This window comes from Syngnathus leptorhynchus, chromosome 1, assembly GCF_054491065.1.
Source record: "Syngnathus leptorhynchus isolate UIUO chromosome 1, UIUO_Slep, whole genome shotgun sequence".
Classification (NCBI taxonomy): Eukaryota; Metazoa; Chordata; class Actinopteri; order Syngnathiformes; family Syngnathidae; genus Syngnathus; species Syngnathus leptorhynchus.
In genome coordinates, this window is record NC_141195.1 from 6,775,495 (window position 1) to 6,802,399 (window position 26,905).

The 26,905-nt window shown below is 41.6% G+C and overlaps 2 protein-coding genes across 6 annotated transcripts in view; both read right to left on the minus strand.

Annotated features, from left to right (window-relative positions):
• The window catches only part of LOC147061622 (IQ motif and SEC7 domain-containing protein 1-like), a 77,294-nt gene extending 68,001 nt beyond the window's left edge, over positions 1–9,293 (minus strand). For all 5 annotated transcript variants that reach the window (XM_085920880.1, XM_085920837.1, XM_085920847.1 and 2 more), the window contains exon 1: positions 8,710–9,293. In XM_085920880.1, the coding sequence (XP_085777006.1) occupies positions 8,710–8,972 (263 nt within the window). In that variant the 5' untranslated portion in view covers positions 8,973–9,293. The remainder of the gene's footprint in view (positions 1–8,709) is intronic.
• A 2,243-nt stretch (positions 9,294–11,536) lies between these two features.
• Positions 11,537–25,712, minus strand: LOC147061624 (nuclear pore membrane glycoprotein 210-like). Its single transcript, XM_085906713.1, has 31 exons — positions 25,497–25,712; positions 25,243–25,380; positions 24,976–25,131; positions 23,061–23,259; positions 22,595–22,740; positions 21,946–22,164; positions 21,530–21,703; positions 21,217–21,409; positions 20,912–21,018; positions 19,899–20,003; positions 19,590–19,691; positions 19,331–19,459; positions 19,012–19,139; positions 18,793–18,928; positions 18,640–18,702; positions 18,123–18,296; positions 17,969–18,049; positions 17,740–17,871; positions 17,490–17,648; positions 17,152–17,234; positions 16,906–17,080; positions 16,396–16,571; positions 15,790–16,010; positions 15,577–15,713; positions 14,381–14,495; positions 13,795–13,941; positions 13,069–13,346; positions 12,794–12,998; positions 12,379–12,465; positions 12,056–12,127; positions 11,537–11,800 (listed from the first exon to the last, which is right to left on the minus strand). Exons 1-31 carry the CDS (start codon positions 25,677–25,679, stop codon positions 11,718–11,720), a joined length of 4,503 nt encoding a protein of 1,500 aa, XP_085762839.1. The 5' UTR covers positions 25,680–25,712; the 3' UTR covers positions 11,537–11,717.
• Positions 25,713–26,905: the final 1,193 nt, after the last annotated feature.

The following is a 26,905-nucleotide window of genomic DNA, read 5'->3' on the forward strand; positions in this document are numbered from 1 at the left end:
CCCCGTCCCACGACGCCAGTTTAACATTTAGAATAGCCACAACAACCAATGTTTCCTGAATATTCCCCATCTGCTGTAAAATATGTCGTGTTTTCGGCAGCTGCTTCCTGCACATTTAACAATGAACAAGTGAAGTTGTAAAAGTCGTCTGGAAAATTCTTATCCGGGCGGAAGTTGATGTTTTTAAAACGATACTAGAGTGAATAAATTTGAAAACTCTGCCCTCAGTGAATACATTTGAAAAGTCTGCCCTTACATTGTTTTTAAACCGGTATCAGAGTGAATACATTTGAAAACTCTGCCCTCGCTTTTTCACTTGTACAACACTTATACGTGAGCAATGATGATGACAAGTTAGTCCAAGTTCTTTCTCTTTCATTTTGTTATAAAACATTTTTTTTTTTTTTTTTTTTAGCTTGGCTTTCCTGTATGAGCGTGAGCGTGTTCATCAGCAGGTGACTCGCCGCGTCTGCTTCCTACTGCTGGCCGAAAACTACCCTACGCAAGCATCCGCCGTGACACAGATGAACGATGAGCCGGAATTCTCTAAAAGCCGCGACAAAGCTGACGGCACAGTCAGGCGGTAATGACTTTTCTTTCTTTTTTTTACCTAGAAAAGTTCGATTTTAAAGTCACTTTAAAGTGGTGTGCTGAACAATACACTTCCCTCTGGCATTTCTTCACACTGGCAGATCAGTTAGTCAAAGTTTGACTCAGACAGTTCATAGCCTAAAAAGCAAAATACAGTTTGAAAGAAAAACTCTCCTTGACTCTACATCCGTTACCCTGGTTGAAATTTTGAAGATGTCCGACAAAATCGAGGATTGATGGCAGCTCACGACGCAAAACAATATGGAACATGTGCATTTTTGTATGAATACAGAAGGATTTTATTCACAGCCAGTGTGAAGATGTGTTTTTATCATTCGCATCTCTGATCCCACTCACATCTCTGAGGATGTAAGGCATTTTTGTGCAATCCTGATAGCAGAGCGTCTTCAAGTTTTTTTCTTAACTTTTCAAAATGATTGCTGTAGAAAAGTTGATTAAAACAGAGGTGGCCTTAAGCTTTCGTTAAGTACTGCACAACTGTGCAGGTTTCTGTTAAAGTAAAATTAAGATGAAGATATTGAAAGCATTAGTATTTTCTTAAAACTAACAATAAATATTAAAAATACAAAAAAAATATTAATTTCGCTATAACTGATCATAGAAATTGCCCACAATTTTGCATTTTTCAAATGTACAGCAAGCTTTTGACCAAACAGCTTGATCTAATTAATTCAACTAAGATAAACTGGCCCTTTGCTCATTACCACAGAACTCCAAACTCCACCCTGCATTGCAGCTCCATTGCATTTTTTGCTCAGTTAGTGCATATGAAAAATAAAATCCACCAGCCGTTCATGCGAGTCACTTATGTGAAATGTTTACAAAACAAACTACCGCCCACAGTTAATCTGCATCTCAGAAAATGCCAAGTCCATCAAATATTGGTTGCCACAAGCCGCACTGGCTCAGGGGGCCGGTTTGTTGGACGCGAGTCTGTGCTGACCGAGATGTGTGACCACAAGCTTCTCATCTGTGTTTGTGTGTTCAGCTGTCGACGGCCTCTGCTTCATCATCAGCGGTCCACATAAACACGTTGCACTCCCACCTGCCAGACAACAAGCAGCAGCTTTTCAAGCATCTCTCTCTAGGTAGCGTGGGACAGATTGTGTCCAATTTAGCGATAGCATCAGCTCGCCTTGACAGACGTGAGGTGAATAATTGGACAGGTGGGAAAGTAAAAACAATGAAAGGGGAGCTTTAGCCTTCTGACCCTCTTCCCAGCGCTCTCCGCTTTTAAGCCTGTTCGACACAAAAATGTTTGCAGGAAGCTGAAATGGATCGATCATTCAATTGGAACATACATTGAACCTTAGCTACAACAGAATTAATTACTTTGTTGACATACACTAATATTTTATGTGTTGGGACAAAAAAAAAAAGAAGTAAAAAGTGAGGTCACATTCGTGAGTGTGGGTAAAAAAGGGGACAAGATGTTACAAAAAGAGCTGGAGGTGAGTCACATAGGCCCATTTCCCCCCCAAAATATTGGACAGTATATAGAGCAGGATTTAAATTGGTAATTAAAATGGAGGGAAAAAAACATAAGCTCCTTTCCAGAGCACTTTGTTTGTTTGTACATCCTTTTGGATTTCACTGTTGTGTCTTCAAATTGCCTTTCCACCTCTTTAAAAGGAACAATGAGCAAAAAAGGGATGACCTGAAAAATGTACTCTTACCTAGCTGCTTGTGCTTATTGCGATATAAACCAAACTATATTTTACTACTACCAAGTAGTAAAGAAAGTCGGTGACGTGTGGTCTTGCAGCGTAATATTAAATTGTCGACCTGATAATCCTAATTGAATCGAAACGTGAGACCAATGACGATTCAAACCTCCACCCGGGGACCGGCTGCCACTCAATCACAGGGCACACGTAATAAAAACAAGACAAGCATTCATTATCACTTAGTGGAAACCGGACCCACGCTGCTTGCACAGGAATGAGCCTAGTGAACCACTAAACCATCACTTATCAAGCACTTTTGACTTCCTCAACTTCAAAATGAATTTATTTCGACACAGAAAAAGAAACCCAAAGTGACCTTTAAGCTAAAGCTACCTTGTCCATTCATTCCTCAGATAAAGTCAATTGAGTTTCGCTTTGGCTTGTGGAAAACTCAAAATTCGAAAAGGATATCATTTGAGCACTGCGACCGCCAAGAAAATATTACGCGATGAAAACCGGAGGACAAATGGTTTCTAAGGGACCGCTATTACTGACACAGTCCTCTGCTTGCCCTCCTGCTCATTGGAAGGTACATAAAGACAATGGCTCTACCTTGAGTACAGTGACATCAGCTATGAGGTCAGTGACATACCTTTCCGACCTTCCGACCTCCCTCAGTCTGGTGGCCTTTACCGGTAGAGGCATTAGAGAGGCATCACGGTGCTCATTAAAATCATGACTATCCTCTCCGGGGGGACGACCGGCCAAATCAATGAACACCCACCAGACAACCTCTTAATAGGCTTGATTATAATACGGAGGACCAACGCAGTTGCCTGCAGTTGTTTTTGTCTAGGACCTAGACACCTAGAAAATTATATTTGTCCATTGCTCAAGATTTATCGACCGCGCTCGAATGCAAATCATCCCAGCGTAGACAATCTAGCAGGAGTATTTCATTAAAGGGGGCTTCTGTGGCAAGAGGCGGCTGATGGGCTCGTAAATACAGTTTGACGTACTGATTGTTCAGCAGATCAAGGGCTAAATGAGTGGGTGCTGCTGCCGAACATTTTCTACTTCGCTGCCATGGGGGACCGAAACATGCTGAAGAAAACTTTGCCAAACTTGTCAAGATGGAGACTTATCTTGGGCAGCAAATTACACTGCAGAAGCCAACATACAGTCACTGCAGCAAAGTCAAAAATAAATCGAGTTTTAGTTTCAAACCGTGAGTAATTATTAGACACCATTTTTTTGTTGTTGTTTGTTTCATTTAGCGGAACCTTTGCTGAGGTTTGCAGACTATTGCGTAATATTCAAGTGAAACAGTAGATCAACCGGCGACAAAATTATGACCACTTGCAAAACTAATGATGTCCATTAAAAGAGTTGCATAAAATATCCCAAATTTACAATGATAATAATGTTCAGTTTTATTGACACGGATTAAAATGACCAATGCTTTTATTAGTTTGGCTCTAGTTTGCAGTCGTCATATTTACAACTGTTCCTAATTATTTTTACTCCCTCTTGTAACTAATTGACGTAACCAAATTATTAGACCAGCATACGTTACTTTATTCACCTATCAAGCACTAACACTTTTGAAACAGTGCTACAAAAAAATAATTAATACATACATCCAGCCATTTTTAATCAGTTTGCCACTAAACCTATTTTTGACATGTAAACAATATAGACATTGTTTTTCTAGCAACAGGTTTTTTCTTTTTGATAGTTTTTCAGCAATAGTGATTTTAACCTGCATCGTAAATTATAGCTGAGATGTTTAACAAAAAAATCCACATGTTGCTGAACCTAAATATTTACTCATAAAATTCCTAATTATTATTATTATTATTATTATTATTAATGAGGGCAGATTCAACGTAATTAATGCAAAAAAAATCGAAAAATATTTACTAGCGGTTCTGTTTAAAAAAATATTTAAACAATTTGTTTTCAGTGCTTTACATTACGTTCAGCAGTCCTCAAATAATAGGGTCCTGAGGGGGCGCAGTGCGATGCCAGGGGTATAACCCAAAAGGAACATGTTAATTAGGATACAATGATATGCAGATGTGGACATACAATTACAATTTTATAGACAAATGATACTATTCATACTCACTGAGGGGAGTTGTGTGTGCATGAAATATTTTCTTCCTCCGGGGTGCAAAAGTGAAAATAATTGCGAAGCACCGTATGTTATTTGCAGCCAATGCCTTGTCATCATTACCAGAATTCATTTCAGATGACGCAACAGAAGGGGGGGTAAAAAAAAAAAAAAAAAAAAGAATGTAATGTGAAGCAGCTCAGATATTTTTGTAAGCTTAGAGCAAAGTGGCAAGTGACAAATCTGTTCATCACCGGTCTCGCCGTTGCATTCGCATGGCAAATATTGTTCACCCGCCTGCCTTACCGACTTGGGACAAGGTTTGAATGCGAAACATTCACAAACAGATGCATCCACCAGAATTGAGATAAGAAATCAAAATACCCTCAGACACTATTCCACTCGAAATCCCAGAGGACAGCTTCGGTGCAGCTCTGATTGAAACACCCTCTTCTATGCCGGCAATACAAAAAAAAACATTTGTCAAAACAAATGCTTTTTTTTCACAGATTCATTTATGACCTGTGATCACTTTACAGTGGCTGTAACGGAGCGGAGCACCTGTGGGGGTGGCAGACTGCAACAAAATGCCATTTATCACCAATGTTTAGAGCAGGAATGTGTCAGCCGATTTGGTGGCGCCTGTCAGCTCATACCAACGTGATGCAACCAAAGCTGCTAAAACAAACACCATTGGGAGAGAAACTAGTGTAGGCCAGCGTAAATTGTATCAGACCAGAGATGACTCGGCACTCAACTAACAGGAAACCTGATAGGCATGTGAATTTGAATCCCTACCTGCGGGCTTACATAAACTTTCCGTTGACATAAGCTTTATTTAGAAGTCAGGAAAGCTGAATTTTCCACTTGGAATGCACAGACGGCCTCACGAGAGCAGCAAGGACAGTTACGGTTGAGCGTACAGTTATTAGCTTCATTCCAATACTTGAATATTTCACATTTCTGATCAACAATGTGGCCAAATTACTTGAATGTTAATCTGTTGACTCATCCACGGGACTCACTATCAGCAGCACATCACGTTCTACTCTCTGGACTTGATTTTGAAAGAGGGCAGACGGAGAAGCTGATGCAAACATGCTTGTCAAATGCGACATGATGTTTCTCTGACAAAAAGACAATATTGTTTTTCATATAATATAATTGAGTGACATAACTATGGATTTGTTGTGTTGATAATGATACGCCATTTTGCTAAATATTTTGCAGACCACGAGAATGTGTAGACCGAACAGTAACTTATAAGTCGCTTTACCTCTCAGTATAAACTCACTGTCAGCCTGGAGTATAGCCAAACTCGCAATTGTGAAGTGTTTTTCAACATAAAATTAAACTGGATTCATCATAACAACCTGCAAGCACTGACAGGTAAAATGGATTCATTTACACGGCAAAAAGAGAAATACCATTCAGCGTTGATGTAAATAATATGAGGTAATTTGGGGATGGGAATAGCACACAATGGAACACAGTTTTTCCTACACAGTTTGAGCTTTAAGGCTCACTATAAGCTTCATGTTTATCAAATAAAACACCCTACTTGAGATCACTTTGACTGCCTCACAGCAAGATGCATCATGTCTAATTTTCCCTTCAGGATCAAGAAAGAACCACGCATCCGGAAACTCATCCTGAAGAGGAGAAATCTGATATAAAATGTTAATTAGAGGGATTTAGAGGTGGAAGAAGACTTGGCTGCCTTTAAGATTGAATAGCCTCAATTTCAAGCAAAGCTATCCCATCTCCCATAGGCGGTCAGTCAATGCTGATAATTAGAGGTACAGACATGACAGTACTATTGATTCATTTAGTTATTGGATTGAAAGCAATTAACCTAATGTAAGAAAATGTACAACTATTCCCAGATGTATGACCTCTTCACAAATTTATTTCCACAATGGATTTTGATAGATTAGTGATAGGTGGTGGGGGGGCAATACAGACAACCTCATGACACTAATATGGTGGATCCTTTATTTTGTCAAAAAAATACTAGTCTGCTAGCTAGAAGGCTAATAACATCTTTACTACAGCCACTACTACGACTGCTAATAGGCCTACAAAACACCAACAAATTATAGATTTATGTAACCTTCCAAAGGGCCCAAGCTTAAGGTTAGACTAACTGACTAACTAACTGACTGATTAACTAAGTCCATCTTCACAACATTCAAAATGAAGCATGCGAGAGAGAGAGACAGTTGTTTTCATTGAACTCAGTTGGAAATAATTAGAAACACAAAGAGTCATTAAAACCCGAGAATTAATGGAAACATTTATTTCAAAATAAAACAAATTTTTCCAATCGTAAGTCATCGGTCTGGCTTGCCTAGTCAACGTCACAGAAAAGAGTACAAACTATGAAAGTATTCATTGTATTGTGTCTTTATGATGCACAGATTGTGCCATTATCACCATGGTGATATATTTTCAAATATAGGCATGTTTTTCATTTCACTCTGTTTCCCATAACTGGACAGTCTCAACATTCAGACAGTGTAACAGGTAGACACAAACTTTAACCAAAAACTACACTGTGTCACCAAAATCTGAACCCTAAGTTCACTAAAGGTCAGACTTAAATCATCATCTTCTGCTATCACCAGCTCGTAAAGACATGTGCATCGGTCACCGCGATGGATTTGCTGTCATGGGTCTTGTGACATCAGCCACAAAGGTCAAGGCACCATCATGTGAGCCAGCAAACAGTCAAAAGAGAAGTTAAAAGGCTGAATGCTGAATTCTTCTGCAGAAGTGAAGCTTGAGGTGGATTCGACTTGACAGTACAGACAATCCCTATCTGAAGCTGTGGCGCCTGCAGACACAGCCAAATAACTACAATCGTACTTCCATCAAAGAGGACATGCTTTCATTCAAACTTAATGGATCATCCAAAAAAAAACCACCACTTTAACTTTCCAGTTGTCTGCTCTTGGTAGATGACCAGTCTAGCGCGTACCTTGTATCCCACCAAAGCCAGATGGGATTTGATGATGAGCACAAGCGATGTAGAAAATAGAAATGAAAAATCCTATGAATTGTCAAAGTGCCCAATCTATTGAGCACTGTTATTTACATGACTTTCAGTTTCAGATCTGCTTATGTATCCAAAAGTATTGGGAGAGGAACAAGAGTGTCGAGTATTGTGGTCATTTCAGGACAATTTCATTAGTGAGGCTATTACATGGACCTTGGCAGAGAGATTTGCACTCTTGTAAAGCCTTGCTGGTTACATAACAAATGTTCCTTTTCCCCCTTAAGAGTTGCATCCTTTGTATTCCTTATATCATGGATTAATGTGTCTGACCATGCATATCAAATAGACTTTTAGGGCCGGTCTTGGGCTTTATGGCTTGGGTCTGTTAAGTTATGGAACCAGATGAATCCGATTTCTTTCTTTAGTATGATGTGTAACACACACCAACTGTGATATATAGAATGTCTGTGACCACTAATGAATTGATTTCTACATAAAAAAAAAAGTGTGTCCTGTACACAAAGACGTAATTCAGTACTGCCCACATAGATTTTGGTTGAGATTGAAGGCAGGTTTCTGACATCAAATGATGTTTAGCTTTTTTAAAGAGAGAGGGGAAAAACACTTAAGGCCATCAAATCAAAACGATTAGGGTGAAGAAAAATTTTTTTGCTTGATGGGTTATGATGTGCACTTAAATTGTGCCGACTTTCTGTCGTGGTTTATGTAATGATGTGCACTTGAATTTTGGTGACTTCTGGTAGTTGTTGATGTTGACGCTCTGATAATCTGAACTGACTGACTTTGTAGAGAAAAGGCTTAGCGGCTATAAAATCTCAAATACAGAGGGGATTGTTTTGATACCTTCCGAGGGTGAAGTGGGCATGAATAGAGGGATGGACATTCTAGAATTATTGGTCTTTTCTGACATTAACCAACATAAAATCATTTTTACATTGTTTGGAAATAAAATTCTTGCTTTACTTGCATTTGTTTATGATATAAACACCAGTTTTTATTATTGGTAAAAAAAAAAAAATCCCACTTTTTCCTGGTTTATTTAGATTTTTTTTATATACAGGGTAGGGTGGGTGTGTGTTAACCTGTTCCTCCATGGGCTAGATACCAACTCAAATGTGTGACAAAAAGTTTTTCTGTGCCAAGAATAGCATACTTGGTCCATAAATATCCACAAATAACATGCAGACAAACGCGAAAGGTAAGTTCGGCTCTCATTTTAGCAGCAACTTGATTGGCTGCAGTGAACGTTGAGCCAGCAGCAGGCAGGCAGGCAGGCAAAGAGGCTTAGGGCTTACTTGTCATGCGTGATATGCTCCTGGATGGCCCCGAGCAAGTGGGGGCTGTCGGCGCCTTGCAGCAGCCTGCAGCTTGCCAGGTGCCGCTGGTAGCGCTCCTTCAGGCATCCGTTTTCCTTGCACAAGTCGCACACTTGCCGCTCCAGCTCCTCGATCCGCGCCCGTTGCCTCTCCAGCAACTCCTGCTGCGTCTCGATGATCTTGTTGAGCTCTTGTAAATACTCCGCAGCCCTGCCGGGGTTCTCGGTGCCCGGGCTGTCCATTGTCGTCGTGGCGCAGGAAGCGGCTCGCGTGTTTGAGCGACGCTCCGGCCAGCCAGCGGGGATTCAAGCAGAATACTCGGGCGGGTTGTTGCGCTTTTTACGCCTAGCCATTGCTGGTGACAGCGGAATCCCGAATAAAAGCGTTCTTACGAGGCTTCCCGGACACTAAAGTAATTGATGTCACTCACGTACAAAGCGTCAACGTCACATTGAGTTCTTGGCCACATGTGACGGACGGGCTTAATAACACCGACGCGCTGATCTCGCTCGCTCCGTGAGGTTGGCACGTCCACTTGCACGCCGCCGCCACCGCCGCCGCGACTTTCTGTAAACAGACGCCGGCTGTCAAGTGGGCGGAGTTTACAAGTTTTATGAATCTGACAGCAGGTCGCGTTGAGCGCATTATGGCTCAGGACAGATTACGCGCTGACCCACATTTAGCTTCCGTTTTTTATTATCACATGCAACCCACAAATATCACAATTCTGACAGTCGATCGACGTGATGACTCAATCAATCTATCAATCTATCAATCCATCAAACCACCAATTCATCCATCAATACATCCATGCTTCCTTGACTGAGAGGAAAAATGAGAAACCTTGAGAAAGCACCACAGATGGAAAGATCTGAAAAAATAATTAACATTAACTGAATTAAAAAATAAATAAATGCATAAATAGATAGAAACAACTATAAATGTGAAATCCAAAACTATTACAACCCTGGGCCCCAATCATCAAAAAGACAGTGAGATAGATGGAGGAACTGGTAAAGGGTTAAAACAAAACAAGAAACTAACAACTCCTCATTCTGTATCATGTGAGGCTAGCTGGAGACTGTAGCGTATCGACCTCTAACTCCCGCTGTGATTGTTAATTGCTGAACAGCTTTATAATACAACTTTATGCAATTGCTCGAACGATAAATTGTGTTTGACAAGTGATAATGAGATGCGCATGCTGGCAAACAATTGTTTTTGAATGTGCATTTTGAAAATTTAAATATGTGACGCTATGACTGAGTTTGAGTATTAATTGCATTAGTAATACCATCAATTTGCCAAGAGTGCCATTAAAGCTTTCCCTGACTTTTCTATTTAAATAATACCCTAAGCAAAGGCAGATAAACCCGGAAAAGTGAAAAACGTTTTCCTGCTGACTGTCAAGTGAAACTTTTTTTTTTTTTTTTATGCAAACATGTGCAACAAGCATGGTATTTTCACAATAAGTCAGAATTTGTCAGAACAGGCTGCATTACTACATAAAGATGATGGTATAGCTTCGGTGTTTTCCCTGTAACACCCTTTTTTTTTTTCCCAAAAAGCACTTTTGCTCGGCGCAAAAAGTCTTAAGTCAATGTATTTTGTCTTGTAAGGTGATTGACGAAAGCAATAACCTGTTTGCGGTCTGAGCCGGTATTAATGCACGACAGAAGTTGCCTGTTTTTCGATCGTGGAAACCGTGAAACTCGAAGCATGGTTTATAGTCGATAAAAAAAAAAAATAAGTTACTGCCTGTAAGGTGGTAAACAAGGGATGAAATTAGTGTGGATAATATAGAACCTGCAGTTTTATGGGACCTGGTTAAAAAAAAAACAACTAAAGACAGCATTGAAGACTTTCATTTGCGTAGACTGTTTTTTCACATCACTTATTGATCTCATCGGTCCCTAAAGGACATATATAAATAAAACAGACGTCTGTCCAATTTTATCCAGTGTCTCCTCACTTCCAAACAACTTCAACTAGTAGTTCTTATATTTGTTATATTGACTCTTGTCTAATAAACCATCTGATGTCAGGTTTTGAACAAAACATTAGCACGGAAAGGTTGATTTAAAACCTTGTATTTATCTAAATAAACCAGATTAAGCTGCGTTTTCCACATGAAAACTCACAATTAAGTACACTCTAGAATCTGACCTGCGGCACTACAGAGATGTTGCTCACCAAAACCATCAGGCTAATTCCAAAGAAAGACCCTTACCAATCCTGTCAGGTGTCAAAGACCACCTCATAGACACCCCCTCCTTTCAAACTATGATTTTGCCTTCACCTCGGATGCAGCCCAGCAGTTCCCAGCGTGGCGGGCTGACAGGTGGTGGACTTTATGCAAACTGTGTGCCTTGAGAGAATGAAGTGAATGTCATTTGAGCTTGGTGGGTTTGACTGCCTTAATGAGTCCTAGTTGGATTGGAGGCTCACATTTACATGCCACTAACATCCGATAGCAGTCATTTTGAAACTGTTACTTCCACATTTGCATGGATTCACATTTTAACTGAGTCCAATTAGTCAAAGCAGCCTCGTGCAAGCGGTAGCTTATTTCAAATATACACATCTTCACGCTGCCATTCAGTCAAGACTTTGAAATGATACTGCACAAAGGACCCCCTTGGGTCTCTGGTGTGGTTATACAAACGCTTCATGGCAGGGTGAACTTCCGCCTTCGCGCGTTGGTTGATGCTCTTTTGGCTTTACACTTTTCCTAAGCAAGAGGGAAACATTGCAAAACAACAAAGCTGGTGCAGCAAAAACTTTGAACAAAAAATGCCCAAAATAATTGTTTTATTAATCACTTTTATTTGAAGAGGCATATTTATTGAGGGAAACCAATTGCAAGTCTTGTACCAATATCGAAATGCAACGATTTTGCAGTCGCATCCAACAGCTTTCACTGCGAGGGTACTGAGGTACATTCAGTGATGACCCTCTGTGGGACGAGAGGATTGATGAAAGCTGTGTCAGTAGTTGGTAGAATAGAGACGCAACTTGGAGCTGTTGTTTGGCTCCATCCGGGATATGGACTGGTTGAAAGTATTTGGGGCTAAGAAAGGAGCCAAGAGGGGTGCCAGTTAATTCAAAGGTATTTATAAAATGTAATATGAGAAAAATGATTGTGATTGTTAGTATGGTATTAGCTTGAGGAGTGTTTTAGTCTACTTTTAGTAATTATAGTGAATGCCAGATCAGATTTATGATTTAACAATTCACATTCGTTTCTTGCAAGTGTATTCATTATATCCGTTCAAGCGTATTCACTGGTTTTCTAACAGGGAACGTCATTCTAACTGTGTCCTACCAGTAAAGCGTGGAGGCCTCCTGATGACGATCTGATATTTTGGCTGCTCTGGCGGGAACACTGAGTGGTAGACTGCAGGAGACAAAATGGGACAGTTTGTGAAAAGCTTATTAGAACCACACCTCCATCAAGACTGAGCATCAAAAATAGCATATTCAAAGAGGAAAAAATGATATGCATTATCATTCAAATGATATACAAGTATGACCTGTACATGTATCATAGCTTAAAGTGTCGAACAGCATAGTCAAGACCAAAGGTGTGTTACAATTTAAGATATAGAGGTCAAGATGAAAGCGATTTAATAGTAACTGGCATCCTACCGACGATGACGATGGATGGACCGGCTAGCAAGGCAAACAGGGTAAACAGCATCACGTGGAAACAGTCGGGTGGTGGGCGGTCCCTCTCTGTGTTAACAAATTGTGCAGCGGCTTTAGTTGAAGCGAACAAGATGAAGTACGAGTCAAAATGTATTCCAAGGCCTGGATAGATCAAAATGTATTCTAAGGCCTAGATAGAGCGACAACAATGCACAAATTATTGATTACAACACAGGGCAGAAATGTTTTGGCAACAATTCTCTTACAAAATGTATGTTGATGTAATTGGACATTCTTTTTCTCCCTAAAATTAGTAGTGTAAAACATTTAAAAATCACAAGATTTTATAACAGTCCCTTTTAAGACACAACCTTATTGTGACTCCCCATGAACCAACCCACAGAGGGGAACGAACCTTGCATGCCTGCACCAGGCTCAGCCTCGTGTATCAAAGTGACCGGGATGACGAGACTCTGACCCGAGGAGGCACTGCTGATGGTAATGGAAGCAGAGTCAGCCGCTCGCAGGTCCAAAACCCTGATGGTGTACTTCGACAGACTCTGAGAGCTTCTGTGTGCTTCAATCTCTTGAATATCAATGACGGGAGAACTGGAAACCACCTAAGACACAGAAAGATTTTTGTTTTTTCGAGGCATCTGTATTTGGATGAAAAAAGTTCTTTCCTCTGACCGTCAAGTCTGCTCGGGCAACAGCTGGACCGTAGACTGTGAGCTCCACAGATGGCTGCAGGTTGGAGAGCATCAGCTCCGTCAGGTGGCAGTAGAGGCCGCGCTCAGTCAGGTCGCAGTAGAGGGCGAGCTCTATCGGCAGTTTGGCGCTGACCTGCTCCTCAGAGAAGGCGCTGCCCTCCAGGCCAGCCTTCACTAGTAGGTTGGTCATGGACATGCTGAGAACTCGGATCAGCTGGTCTGTCATTGGCTGTAGGGTGATTAAACACTTGTACAAGCCTATGGCAAGAACAAAAAATTATGTTGTGAAAAAAATGATACAAAATGACATAAAAACAAAAACAACCAAATAAAAAAGCTTAGCCACTCACTTCAATGTAATTAGACAAGGCTTCAAGCACAAAGATACCTCTGCAGCACAACATATCGAGCTGGCATCTTTGATGGGCGCCGTTAGATACACTCCGAAAGCCTCACAGCTATTGATTACAGCTTGTAAAGCTGTATTTACCTGATCCCTCACATGGAGGCACACAGGCCACGTTTGTTTCAAGACAACCTTGTTGCACAGAGCCATCTCAAAGCTATCAAAGGCACTTTAACCGAGGGGCATTGAAACCTCAGATTCAATTTAATTTTTATTTAAATGGGTTCTCAGCTGACTTTGCTGGTTAAATATGGGTTAACAAATACATATATTCTCCAGCTCATTACAGATCCAACATACCAATGCTGGGATCAAAGCTGGTGTGTGTCTTGAAGACGCTGCTTGCGGGGAAATCAACAGCATCGCTGGTAAAGCTGAGGTGGCAAGCGACTGAGGTTTCTGGCTGCAGTAGCGCGATGGCTTCTGTCTGGAACGAGGAGCAGGTTCCTGCAGGATACATTACATCCGCATAAGCTTAAGGCTACAATAAGTAGAGGAGTTAAAGAAATTAGATGAAGATTGGAAACATGGAAGGAGCTGTGCCAAAAGCATTTGAGAGTGATTTAATAAGCTTCACTGTTAACTATATTCTGAATTCAAACTTGAAGATAACACACGGAATGAGTGAAGTCTTTTTTTTTACTTCAATAAATATGAGGGCCATGAGGCTTAAAGTGGAGACCAATGTCGCGTGGGTTTTTACATCAACAGTCAACTGCAGTTATTTCTAGTTATTCACCCGAACAAGTGGCCTTCAAGGTTCCATTACCGTTTAACAATGTTGTTCTGTTTTGGGGTGATGACTGGAAAAACAACAATTCTGAGATTTGTTTTGTAATTATCTACGTGTAGTGACAAAATTTCACTAGTTGAGTATTTCCCGTACCAATGAGATTGGTTCCTTGTCCTCTGGTTGTGAATAAGACTTCAGTCTGCTTGCTAATTCTAACTGGCAAGGCCTGCGTCATTGCGGCTGTCTTTGGAGACGATTTCACCACAACCTAACAGTCAGGAGGAAAAGAAAAAAAAAAAAGCTAATTAATTACACTTAAAATAAGAGATTCAGTATCTGTACAAATATGCGGGTTACATTAAGCTCAATTAGGTGGACTGAATTCTGTGATGTCCAATTCATCTTTTCTCTCCTTGATCAAGTGTTACCACCAACACAAAAATTGGCACCATCTAGATGCGGGCGGGAGGATGTTCTTTCCGATGATGGGAGTGGTTCCCGATCGTTTTTTGTCTTGTGTGAGCTCAATACTCATACTATGAGTAATCTCACTTCTTCCAGTTTACTGAGTACTCACACTTATCCCAGTTCATAATTCTTTAAACGTAGTTTAAACGTTTGGTGTGACTTAGAAATGTCTTATTCTTAAATAAAATTGCTAACATTAGGTTTGTTACATACATTGTTAATGTGGTAAATCCATTCTGTTTGTTAACCGCGTTCGGCTAATGGATGATTAGAAAACCCTCGTGCAATTATGTTTCATGGAAAACACTCAATTGTCTGGGTGACCCCAAACATTTGAATGGTAGTGTAGGACAAAACATAACTGCCTATTAAATAAAAGTTATTTTATTTGGTTACCTTAATTTGGATTCCAATCTCAGGCATTGTCTTCTTAACTGATTACATTACAGTTTCATTCTTTCATTTGTGCTTTAATGAGATACGAGCTAACACACACACACACACACACACACACACACACACACACACACACACACACACACACACACAACTGTGCTTCAGGTTATTGTCTTTGCGGCAAAACACGTGGCGCACATATAATCCCATTTTATTGACAGGCTTACTTTTAACGTTCACTGCCTGTTGGGTGATTTTGGTTTGTAGTTTTGTATGTAAAGACGTTTTGCTATGCCATTTCCATGTCCTGTCTTCTTTGTAATTCAAATTTCTCTCCTCGAGCTTAATATAGATAATTAGAATTTAATCAGTTCTACCAAAGGACCCAAAAAAAACAACAACACCGCAGTAATTTAGCATTTGTAAATTTTACCACCTACGTTTGTCGCTCAGAGTTCCGCTATGTTTAAGAAAACATACATTACCTCTCTGTATGTTTTTAAAACACCAGGTATCTCGTAGTACACGGTAGCTGCCCCATTGTCTCTGGCCACAGCTGCACCAGTTTTGGAATCCACCTGGAGCACAGTATGGGCTGAGGAGCTCCAAATACCATGACCTCCTGCAGAGAAAAGTTGAGTGAAACACTGCGCAAGATGACAAACTGTTCCGATGATTTGGCACATTCACATGCTCACCATGTTGACTGGTCAGCTGTGCAGTAAAGCAAATGACGTCTCCCACCACCAACCTGTGGGCCTCTCCTGGCAGTATGGCGTGCTCCACGGGAAGAGGAATGTAGTCTGCCATTGTAGTGTTTCCGTTGTCGTGCACAGACAGAAGGGTGAGGCCGACGTTCACCGTCCTGACCGTCAAAGTGTGGTTATCAGGCCCAGACTCTATCTGCACCAGATCATCCCTAGTAAAGAAAAAGTATTTGAAAGGTAGACCTTCATGGTTTTCTGTCTCAGCTTTGTGTATTAACGTAGTGAATTACAGGTATTGTCTGCCTCATGATTCCAAACTGTACTCAAAGGGATGAACTGTTACTGTGCCATGTTCATAAAGCAGAGATCATTCTTATAATGCAGAATTTCATAAGTGCTCACAGGTCTGGTATTCGATTGTAAATATTTTGCTTTCAGTCTTCCAGGAATACCACATGGAGATGTCAATTAGTCATCGTAAAAACAATTGTGTAAATTATTCAAGGTTGTTGGCAGTTGGTACATCATCAGCACCCCACTTCTTCGTGAATACCACAGGGATATTTGCTTAGATCGAGAGGTAGAGTGAAGACTCACCTGTTTGTGGAGAAGGTGACACGGCTGTTGGAGCTGTGCAGGGTCTCTCCAGTGCTGGTGTGAAAATGAACGGTGAAGGTGAGGACAATCCCCAAAGGGAGGGCTTTCAAGCTCTCCCCGGTGGGCGTGTGTAACGCTGGACTGGTACTGAAGCGCACGTAGGACACAGGAACCACCTGAGGGAAGAGGAGGGGAGTGTTGCCGCCTTACAATGTCACCACAAGACTTTGTACAATTGTTTACCATACAGCAAGAGAGCAGGGTATGTGTAAGTGTGAATAGAGGTTGACAGCCTGGAGCTCCTTTGAACATAAACATGGACTTAAGAACCAAATTGCGAAAATCAATGACGAACAATCAATTGGCGATTAGGTTTTGCGAATGGTTTTGGTATTTTTTTCCAATTTTCACCTGAATGTCTTTGGATAAAGGTAATGAAGCAGTTCAAGTATGACGTTTTATTTTTTCGTTGCTCACACTTCTGGACCCTAATAAGTGCCCCAAACTGACCTTTACTGGGACGATGAGAGTTTGATTGACACCAAAGGACTCTTGTGAAGTAACCAGCAGTGGTGACATGCCAGTGAGTGGGCCAGAGAAGAGGAAGCCCTCGTCATCAACTTGCGCTATAGCAACTTGGTTAGTCCAATTCATCATCTGGTATGACAGCGCAGCCTCGCCATCCCTAGTGCAAATGAACACAAATCAACTTACAGGTAAGTTTGTTTCATTAAGAAACTTGCAAGGTGAACTGACCTGTTTATTTGGAGTTTGAAGGTAGAATTTGGACTCATGAGTATCTCGGATTGGGGCTTCATCACGTATAGGTTGTTATAGACCTTGATCAAAGCAAATAGTGACACTAACATTATTAGGGCACGGTTGACATGTTATAGTTTCTGACATACTGTGAAGTTTAATTTGTAGCCTTATCGCGTCACAAAGCTGACTTCAGAATCAATAATTGCACTGCATTGCAGTTTTTGACATTCAGATTTGAAGGACGCAGCAGGAGATGGGGCAAGTTGGTACATGATGGCAATTAGATCACTTTATAGTAAAATGCCAATCCGAGCCCAGTTTTAGAGGTGTACCTGGATTTGGATCGCATCTTTAAGCTCTGGAAGATCCCCAGCAAGTTGACCAACAACCGGATCGACAACTCTGAGGACAACCTTGAGCCCAGTCCGCCCTCTCGTTCGACCCGTCACGCTCATGCCGAAATTGTGCTCGGCGTTGAGCTCCACATTGGCCTGCGGGCATAGGAAGGCAAATATGGCAATGAGTGAATAGTGAACAACAGTGAGGGTAGCTACAGTACATGCAGGTGATGCACATGCATACCATAGAGTGTCTTGACTGGACATCCAGGATGTCCCTTTTGGTAGTGGACCAGTGGAAGTTAAGTCCTGGCACAGCATTGCCAAAGGTGAAGGGTTTTTGGCTACTGGTCAAACCCATCACAAAAACAGGCATCTACAGAAGGAAATCAGGTACGATAAGGGCCCATGGCGACCATTTCATAAAACGTGATCGAATGGAAACAAACTTTCTTAGAATGTACAGTGTGTACCTGCGCTCCCGTCTTTATACGTGTAATGGGTGCTCGAATTCGAATGGCAGTCAAATGCACAACCTCAACTTCTACCTGATCCTAAAAACACAGAAGTTCCATTTGCAGTTGCATCTGGGACAACTCACCCACATCACCCGATGACGTTATTTACCTTTGACACAACAACCAGCTTGCCGGTTTCAGCATCGACAGCTTGGACGAGGCCTGTCACAGTGACGTTACCAACGGTCACACCCTTGACGTGACCTGTGGCATTAACAGAAGCAATGTCTTCATTCGAGATAGAAAACAGAATATTGGACTGTGGTCCACCCTTGGATGTGATCTAGAAAGAGAGAGAGATTCTGAACCAGATGAATCAGTACATTTTGCCAATGTAACACACAGGCCTAAGCATTTTAGAAAAGTAATAACCATTTATTTGACGATGACACTTACATCGAGGCAAAAATCACGAGATTTTAGATGAACTTTCTGAAGGGGTACATCACATTGCCCCATGTTCTGATTACATAACGGTGCTTTTTAATGAGCATAACGACGCTGAAGAAAGCATGGCAAAGGTCCCTTTTGGAAAAGTGATGGCAGACCAAATGAACTCTTCTGGCAAGTTCAACTGACGCTACCCGCTGTCAGCATGAGCATCGGTCGCGTATACACAAACACACCTGCATCATTGCTCCAATCAGCAGAGTCATTTTCCGAGGGATGAGTTTGAACGGTGGAAATACCTATTTAAAAACAACAACAAAAAACACATGGTGTAGTTTCTATGTTGAAAGTTGTGATCATGACTTGAGTGACGTGAACAGACAAAATACCTCGATTTGTTGAGGGGCAGATGACATTTTTCTCCCATTTTTATCTACTACGACAGCTGACAACGTTGTCTGGCCAATAGAAAGACCTTTTGCAACGTAAACCGCAGTGTCATGTTCTGTGGACTCTGCGAGTGGTCTATAAAAGAAACAGAAAGATGCGTCCACTAAGGTTAAGATATTTTTTAACACCAGCACCACATCAAGTGTCATATCACTTACATTAATGCGACGATTGAAGACGCTGCCTTAACTCTCAATTTCATGAATAGGAAATAGCTGGTCGGGAAAGGCTTTTTGCTGTCATCCAACACTGTGACATAACACCTTACTGATTTGCCAATTTCCACCTGTCAATGAGACAAATGAGGCGAAGGGCAAACCAAAGGGAGCTCTATGAATATTACAATTTAACCACTCGTACAGAACAAATATATTGAGAGCCACCAAGGCACGTATGGAATGTGTTACATACACGGTAATAAGGATCATCGTATCAACCACATTCATTAAATGAGGAATTATCAGACTGGAAACTGACCTTGTCGACCACTCTCAAATTCACCTCCAGGATTTCGGAAACCCGCACTGTGGCTTTGGCTGTAGATGGGACTGCTAAACAAAGGTCATGAATCATCACTTGCACCACACCTGGCTGGATGGGGGCAACCTGGCCACATAAAGGAATTCACAAGAGAAATTCAAATTGAACCCTTTAACCCACCATATGCATTTATACTGTGATTTCCTATTTTCCTTCCCTGATGGACTCCAATACAAATCCAGATGTCCCCACATACCTGAACTATTCCTTGGGTGTCCTGAAACACCATATCTGCAATGTCTTTCATGCTGCTATTGACAAAAAAGTGGCCTGACCCCGCTCGTACGACAAGATTAATCTGTAAGGAAAAACACACGTAAAACTTTTCAGCATATCTCCAATTTGGTTTATGCCTTACATGTGTCAAACACATTTTAGCCAAGCAGTGCCCTTGAAAAACTATCAAACGTGCTTGGATTAATTTCCTTGCAAAAAATACAGTACTTAATACTAAATGTATGGACCTAACGGTTATCAATCAGTAGAATAACAACAGATCTCTTACCCGCACATCTGGGTGGTTGAATATGGTCAATGTTTCAGGAAGAACCTTCACAGCTTCAACTAACAGGAGTTCCAATGTTGCTGACACAGGGGTAAACGTGTCACTCTTTCCACAAAAAAAGTTGAAACAGTCAAAAAGAAACTAATTAATTGAAATCAATGGAAAATCGGTCAATCCACAAATGACCATATATAAAAAATGGTGACTCCTTTCGGCTTTTCCCCTCAGGGGTCGCCACAGCGAACCATCCATTTTTGTCTAAATGGTTCGCATTAGACGTTTGTATGCTGGATGCCCTTCCTAACACAACCCTCTGCATTTGCCTGTGCTTGAGATCGGCACAGGGGCGATATTGACATGTGCCCCCCTTATGGCTGCATATGGTTGCCTGACCAGGAATCAAGCCCAGGCTACAGCGGTGAAAGCGCCACATCTTAAATCACTGGACCATCAGGGATTTATTTTCTTCTAAAATACTTGCATAAAAAGTAAAGGTTAATGGACAAGTCTATAATCGGACTGCATCCACAAAATGCTATTATGCATTCAGAGTCAAGTGACATTGAATATTTGAGCTACAAAAATCGCAAGATGCTGTATTCGTGTGGCAAAAAATGTCAAGAAACTACAAAATATTTTGTAAATTTTTTGTCTGACAATTAAGCCCACACAATGAATGTAAAACTGAAACTGCAACGATTGTTTGCCATCTTCAATGCAGCATGCAGCCCAAGGCAATCACTGCATATTTACAAGCAATATTAACATGCGCCTGTCCTTGCCTAGCTGCAGATTTCCTTTTGGTAGAAAGCAAGAAATGGCGCTTTGATAATAAAAGCCTCCTTTTAAACTCAAATGCAGTACTGTAGCTTTGAGAATTTGTTATATATTGGAAATGCACCAAAGAGGGGTTTTAATGTTTTTCAGGGAGGACAAAATGGGCAAGTAGGTCACCGTCACAGCAAGGAGAGAAAAACTGTTCAATGATGATAACTGTCAAATTTGACACGTACCCGTCGATAAAAATTGGATGCTTGGATATGAGACCTCTGATATTCCAGCGCTGTCGCCGTGATGGCAGCAATCCCCGATTGACGATGCACGACGACGGTCTGCCGGCCTGTTACGGGTGACAAAGAATTGCTCATTCAAAAACAAAGCAATCCGTGATTTTAGACATCAAAGAACTCCAGCAATGGAAGTTGAGGCAATCAATTCAGCGAAGGCTTCCTCTCCAAAAAGCTCACCCAGAGAATACATATCCAAGATTAGGTCTGATAAAATAAAACAAAGGACCAAGTTTTAAGGACACTTATACCGTGTAGTTTCATCTGTTTGTTTTCATCTTCAAAAGGTTCAAGGGTCATAGGTAGGGTAGGCTCGATACTGGCCAGGGACACTTTGCTTGATTCCCACACTGTGCTCAGTGAGCTGAAGTTGTCAAACATCCGCCCTTGCTCATCAAAAGCAGCAAGCTCTAAAACTGAGTTGTGGTAATTGGAAACCGGTACCTTTAAAACAGCACAAGACACACAATCAGCCGTTGGATCATTTTGCCAAAATACTACCATTGCAATAGTGAGTTTTTTTTTTTTTAAATTAAATCAAGGAGGAGGAAGAAAGAAGCGTACCACGTATTTGTTCTGCTGCAGCAGAGGGCATGAGAGTTCCAGCTGTGGAACGGCGTACACTGGGACCAGCGTGAAGCGTGACGGAGGAGCGCAAACAAACTTTACAGATGCCCGCTCTTCAGCGGGATAAGGGTTGCTCATACTGGCCTTGTTGCTCACCCTCACCTCCAGCATCTGCAAAGTTTTGCTGGGTCACTACAAAGCTGACAGTGGGGTCACCATAATACACATCTCTAGGATCAGAAAAGTATTGTACAAACTAATATTCTGTCGGCATGGATTGTGTAAGTACCGTTAAAATCAGCGTTGCGGCCAATACATACAAAGACAAAGCTAAAATGTGTAGTTTTTAAGAGGAAAAGTCAAGCCTACCTCATATCAACATCATTTTATTTAAACAAACATGGAAAAATTACCTGCTCTCCCAATGCCCTGCAGGTTGCTCTGACCAAGTGCTGACCATAATTATGGGACAGTGGGCTAGCCAGAGTCAGGCTCACGCTTTCTTCATTCTCAGCTTTCAAGTCACAGAAGAATTTAGAGGGCTTCAGAACCCAAGGCTGAGGCCCGCCCTCAAACAGCATGTCTTTAGAGGAACCCAGTGTCACAACAGCCACGGACACGGGGTCAATAGCCTGCCAAATGACATCAGCAAGACAATTAGTCTAAGGAGCGCGACAGCGTATATTGTTATGACATAAAACGGCCTATATCACAATGGCAGATTTTTGCAGTATCGCCCAGTGCATCTTATTCCTATGCAGCAGAGAGGCGTACTTTTATAAATCAGACTAGCAAGCGTATAATGCATAATTAAAATGCATAGAGCTTGGAAGAAAGCCAAGAGTAGAGCATTTGAAGAGTCACTGATCATCCCATTTCTGCCTTGATTCCAAGGGCAGGCTGTGTGTATGAATGCGCAAGGTGCGTGTTAGAGTGGCTTCTTTGCCACCATAGAGAACAAAGGCTAATTGGCATTTTGAGTGACTTAAGGGAAGGTTTGTGACGTTAGATGAACAAAATCTGCCGACAAGGATGTTCGCATTGAGACTTTTTAGGACTCACGATGAGGGGAGGATAAGCTGCAATCGTGATCTTTGCGCCGAGGTGAACGTTGCCATGGTTGGAGCTGACGGAGAGCGTGGTGTAGCCCGGGGCCAGGGCTTTGGTTCTCAACCCACTGCAGTGACCTTGGCCTGGACCCAAACGACCTGCAAGGCAGAAAGGTGTTTTTTTAAAGCAGCAATTTTAAAATGTTTCAATGCTGAACAATTTCTGCGGGTCCTACCAAACACACCCACATTGATGTATTGCTGGTCTCACTGCCACAACCAACAAATACAAACAATACAATAAGCAAACATGCACTTTTATTCTAAAATACAATATGCCCGAGTGGTCTGTTCCTAACTGACATGCAGGATGACCAACGAATGTGCCATCTATTAGTTAGTGACTTTTACTTGATGGCCACCGGTAAAAAGTAAAGTCATTCATCTTTTTATACATCAGAATGCATTTGCAGACTTGCCTTCGAGCTGCTGAAAGATGCCTTGGCTTTCCTCATCTACCTGCAGGTCAAAGCGGGAGCAGTCACTCAGCATGACTGGCTCCATCCACTTTTCCTCCAGTCGGCCAAATATTCTGAGCGGTAGCTCTAGAATCGTGCCCACTCGAGCTTCCACTTGGCACCAACCAAAGGCCATTACCATAGGTTCAATGACATATACCTATAGGATTACATTTTTATAATCAATGTCAAACTTCGGGATCAAAGTACACGTTTAAGTTAATTAAGCTCCATTAAGTAATCAAAGTGATATCTGACAGCCTCCCCACAAAAGTGGCGGACCTCAGTACCAGTCCTCTCACTCAGCAGGCCAACAGTTAAGGGTTGGGTGATGTGTTTGTTTTTTATGATGTGATGCTCTTTGTTGCTTTTATGAATTGGCTCAAGCCACAATGTCTCTTTTATGCTAAAAAATAAATCAATTTTACACCACGTTAATAAATGTTTCACATTAAAGGGAAATGTGCTTTCAGCAGTTAGCAAACATATTTTTCAAGGTTGTGTTAAACATATAATCATATCAATATAATATCTAGTATTGGGGGGAGGCTCGGTTGCAGTTTCCGCCAGTTCTGAGTTCCTCCCCCACGTGCTCCTCTTTTTGATGTCTTGGATGCCCTGGCTACAGAGGCGTTGCTACACTAAAGGAAGGGAGATGGTGGCTGTAGTAACGCTGATTAGAGAGGGAATGTAGTGTGGTGTGAATTGATCTTCTCGACCCCCACATTGGGAGTGCAGAGTCTGCTTTCTTCCCCCAACCAGTTGTCCTCTCCACAGGTGGCCGACTCCTGCTAAGTTTAACTTCTTAGTAAACTAACACAACACATAATAATAATAATATCTAACCTTACTTAAACCTTTCAGCACATATTAAGTAAATGTAAGGTAACTGATATACAGTTCCTTAAACGAACATTGAGTAAATATGGGATAACTTTAATGTGACTTCTTCAAACTGTATATAACCAATTTTGATCATCTACAATCTATGAATCAAAGCTACAGTTAACTAAAAGGAATGAAGTCCCTTTAAACTGACAAAGAACATTTCGCCTATGCAAAGAAGCTCTGCTCATTGTCATTGAAGACTTCTTACAAAACAAACACAAAAGTAACATAAGGACAGGAAGGAAACATAAGGCTGACAAGGATCAAAAGACATTCCTTGAACCAAATAGAAAGCATTTAGTTTAAAGGAGAGTCGTAAACTCATAAAGATAAGGCCTCCTGATCTGGCAGGCCAAGGCTTCCCCCGAGATTATTCCAACAGATAACACCTCGAGGTCGGTGATCAAAGAACAATACCACGTCCAGGTGGTTGGGCTTCGAGAGGAAAATCCCCAAACTCCTGACCGCAGTGATGACACCTCGACGGGGAGGAGATGACCATCGACCAATCATCACACAATATTTTGCATGCTTTAAATATTCATATTGTGTTTCTTTAAAACTGGGCAACCCGGAAGAATGTGTCGTCTTTTGGTGGTCACAGAAACGCACGAGTTTTAGTGTGAGGGACCCGGGACCCAGGCCTGTATTAGAGCACTTTGTTAGGAATAAACATTTGGTAAATTTGGTCTGATTGATCTACTGGTCTTCTCTTTGACAGAACGAACTCGCAAAATTGTTAGGTGCGCCAGTGTGTGGATTAGGACATAGAAACTTGTGTTAAGTGTTGATCGTAATTTGGAGTCAGATCAATAGCTAAAATCCGTATCCTAACAACATGATCTGAGATTAATAAATGCTCTCGGCAAAAATGCAGATAATACAGTGCTCTCGGTGCACTGCTAAATCTCTTGCTTTCAATACAAAAAACATACATTCATAATTGTGAATTAAATTTGCAAATGAAAGGGATTGTCAGCCACCATACCTTCATCTCCCCAAAATGGAGAGGGTTACGCATATCCTGCGCTTTAATCACACTGACGCCAATGTCCCTGGCTGTTGTCATTACGCCTTTGACAGTCATTGTGGCCACGCTCGTGTTGGAGGAAGACCAGCTGAAATTTCCACTGCCGCCCGTTGCCTATCCAAAGCATTGTGAGCAAAGATACGTCTCTTCATTAAATTGAATTGTAATTGAACACTATGAAAGGTGTTTGCCCAAAACACTCTTACTCATATTAATGAATGATACCTTTATTGTGTATTGATAGGCGCCGACCTTGGGTTGCCATGGGAATGTGAGAATACTGGGATTTAGAACTATAGGCTTATAAATTTCCACATCCTGTTCATTGTGTATTGGGTTGGCTAGTGGGTGGAGCCCACCTTTCTAGAAGAACAACAGAAAGCACAGGAAGTATTCAGTCTGGCCACAGAATTCTTATGGAAGAATAAAAGGTTGAAACGTATGTCATTTTGAATTTAAATTGAACAAGCAAAACTTACTTCATCTTCAACAGCTCTTGAGGTATTATCAAAGACACTTGGGCCGTTTTTCTTAGTTTTGACCCCATGATAAGTTCCATTCAGGGAAGATTGCAAGTCCAATGAAAAAACTGAGCCAATACAGATATTCTGCCACAAAAAGAAGGACAAGAGAAACATCTTCAGATGTGCTTTTTGTAGCATTTTGTGAAGGATGGTCACAGTAAAGCTGCGAGTTCCAATATAAGTGTGTATACGTGTGCAAGCAAAAAAAATAAATAAATAAAAAACGTCATAATGCGCTCTTTACGACGTAAATCCTAGGATTTACAGTTGGCATCACCAAGATACGTTTTAACAGTACGTACAACAAATGCGAATTTTCTCTGCTACATACCACATGCGTCATAAGAATTGACCAACACCCTCCTCGTTTTTTATCCACTTAAATTAGCTCCCACCGTTAAAAACGTAAGACCCCACAGTTTTTAACGGAAGGAGATAATTTCATGGATTAAAGAAAAAAATAAAAATATTTTGATTTTTTTTTTCAGGGTAAATCATATTCCATATTGAAAAAGATGGGGGGGACACCCTGAACCGGTTGCCAGCCAATCGCAGGGCACACAGAGACCAACAACCATCCGCACTCACACCTAAGGGCTATTTACAGTGCTCAATCGGCCAATCTAGCATGTTTTTGGGATGCAGGAGGAAACTGGAGTGCCCACGCGGGCTCGGGAAGAACATGCAAAGTTTGCAAACTCCAGGAGCGCGCACGCACTGAGTGAAAGGCGGAAACCGGCCGTTGCCGTGCCGCAGACAGTAGCAGCTTGTTTTCAATAAAAACATAAAGAACACACTTTTGTGTGTGTCAATTTCCATCTTTAGAAGCTCGGTTGCGTTTCTTATTTTTATTTTAAGTTCTCACTTGCGTTCTGCGCGAGTACGTGAGCGTGAGCATTGCAGAGAGTACGTGGACGCATACAATCATTTATTAGCCCGACTTTTTTGGGGGTATTTTTTTTTAGCAAGTGTAGAAAATAGGAACAGATTTTCCCTTCACTAAGAAAAGTTAGGTCAAGAATAAAGTGGCATTTAGGTTTTGTTATAAAAGTTTGATACAAGCGGCCGAAATGAGTTTCCTCCGCAGTGTCCGGGCTCTCCCGTAGAGAGGAGCCAGATGTGGCTCGGGCATCTCATCAGGATACCTCCTGGACGCCTCCCTGGGGAGGTGTTACGGGCATGTCACACCGGTAGGAGACCCCGTGGACGACCCAGGATGCGCTGGAGAGACTATGTTTCTCGGCTGGCCTGGGAACGCCTTGGGATCCACCGGGATGAGCTGGATGAAGTGGCATGGGAGAGGGAAGTCTGGGAGTCCCTCCTAAAGCTGCTGCCCTCGCGACCTGACTCTGGATAAGCGGAAG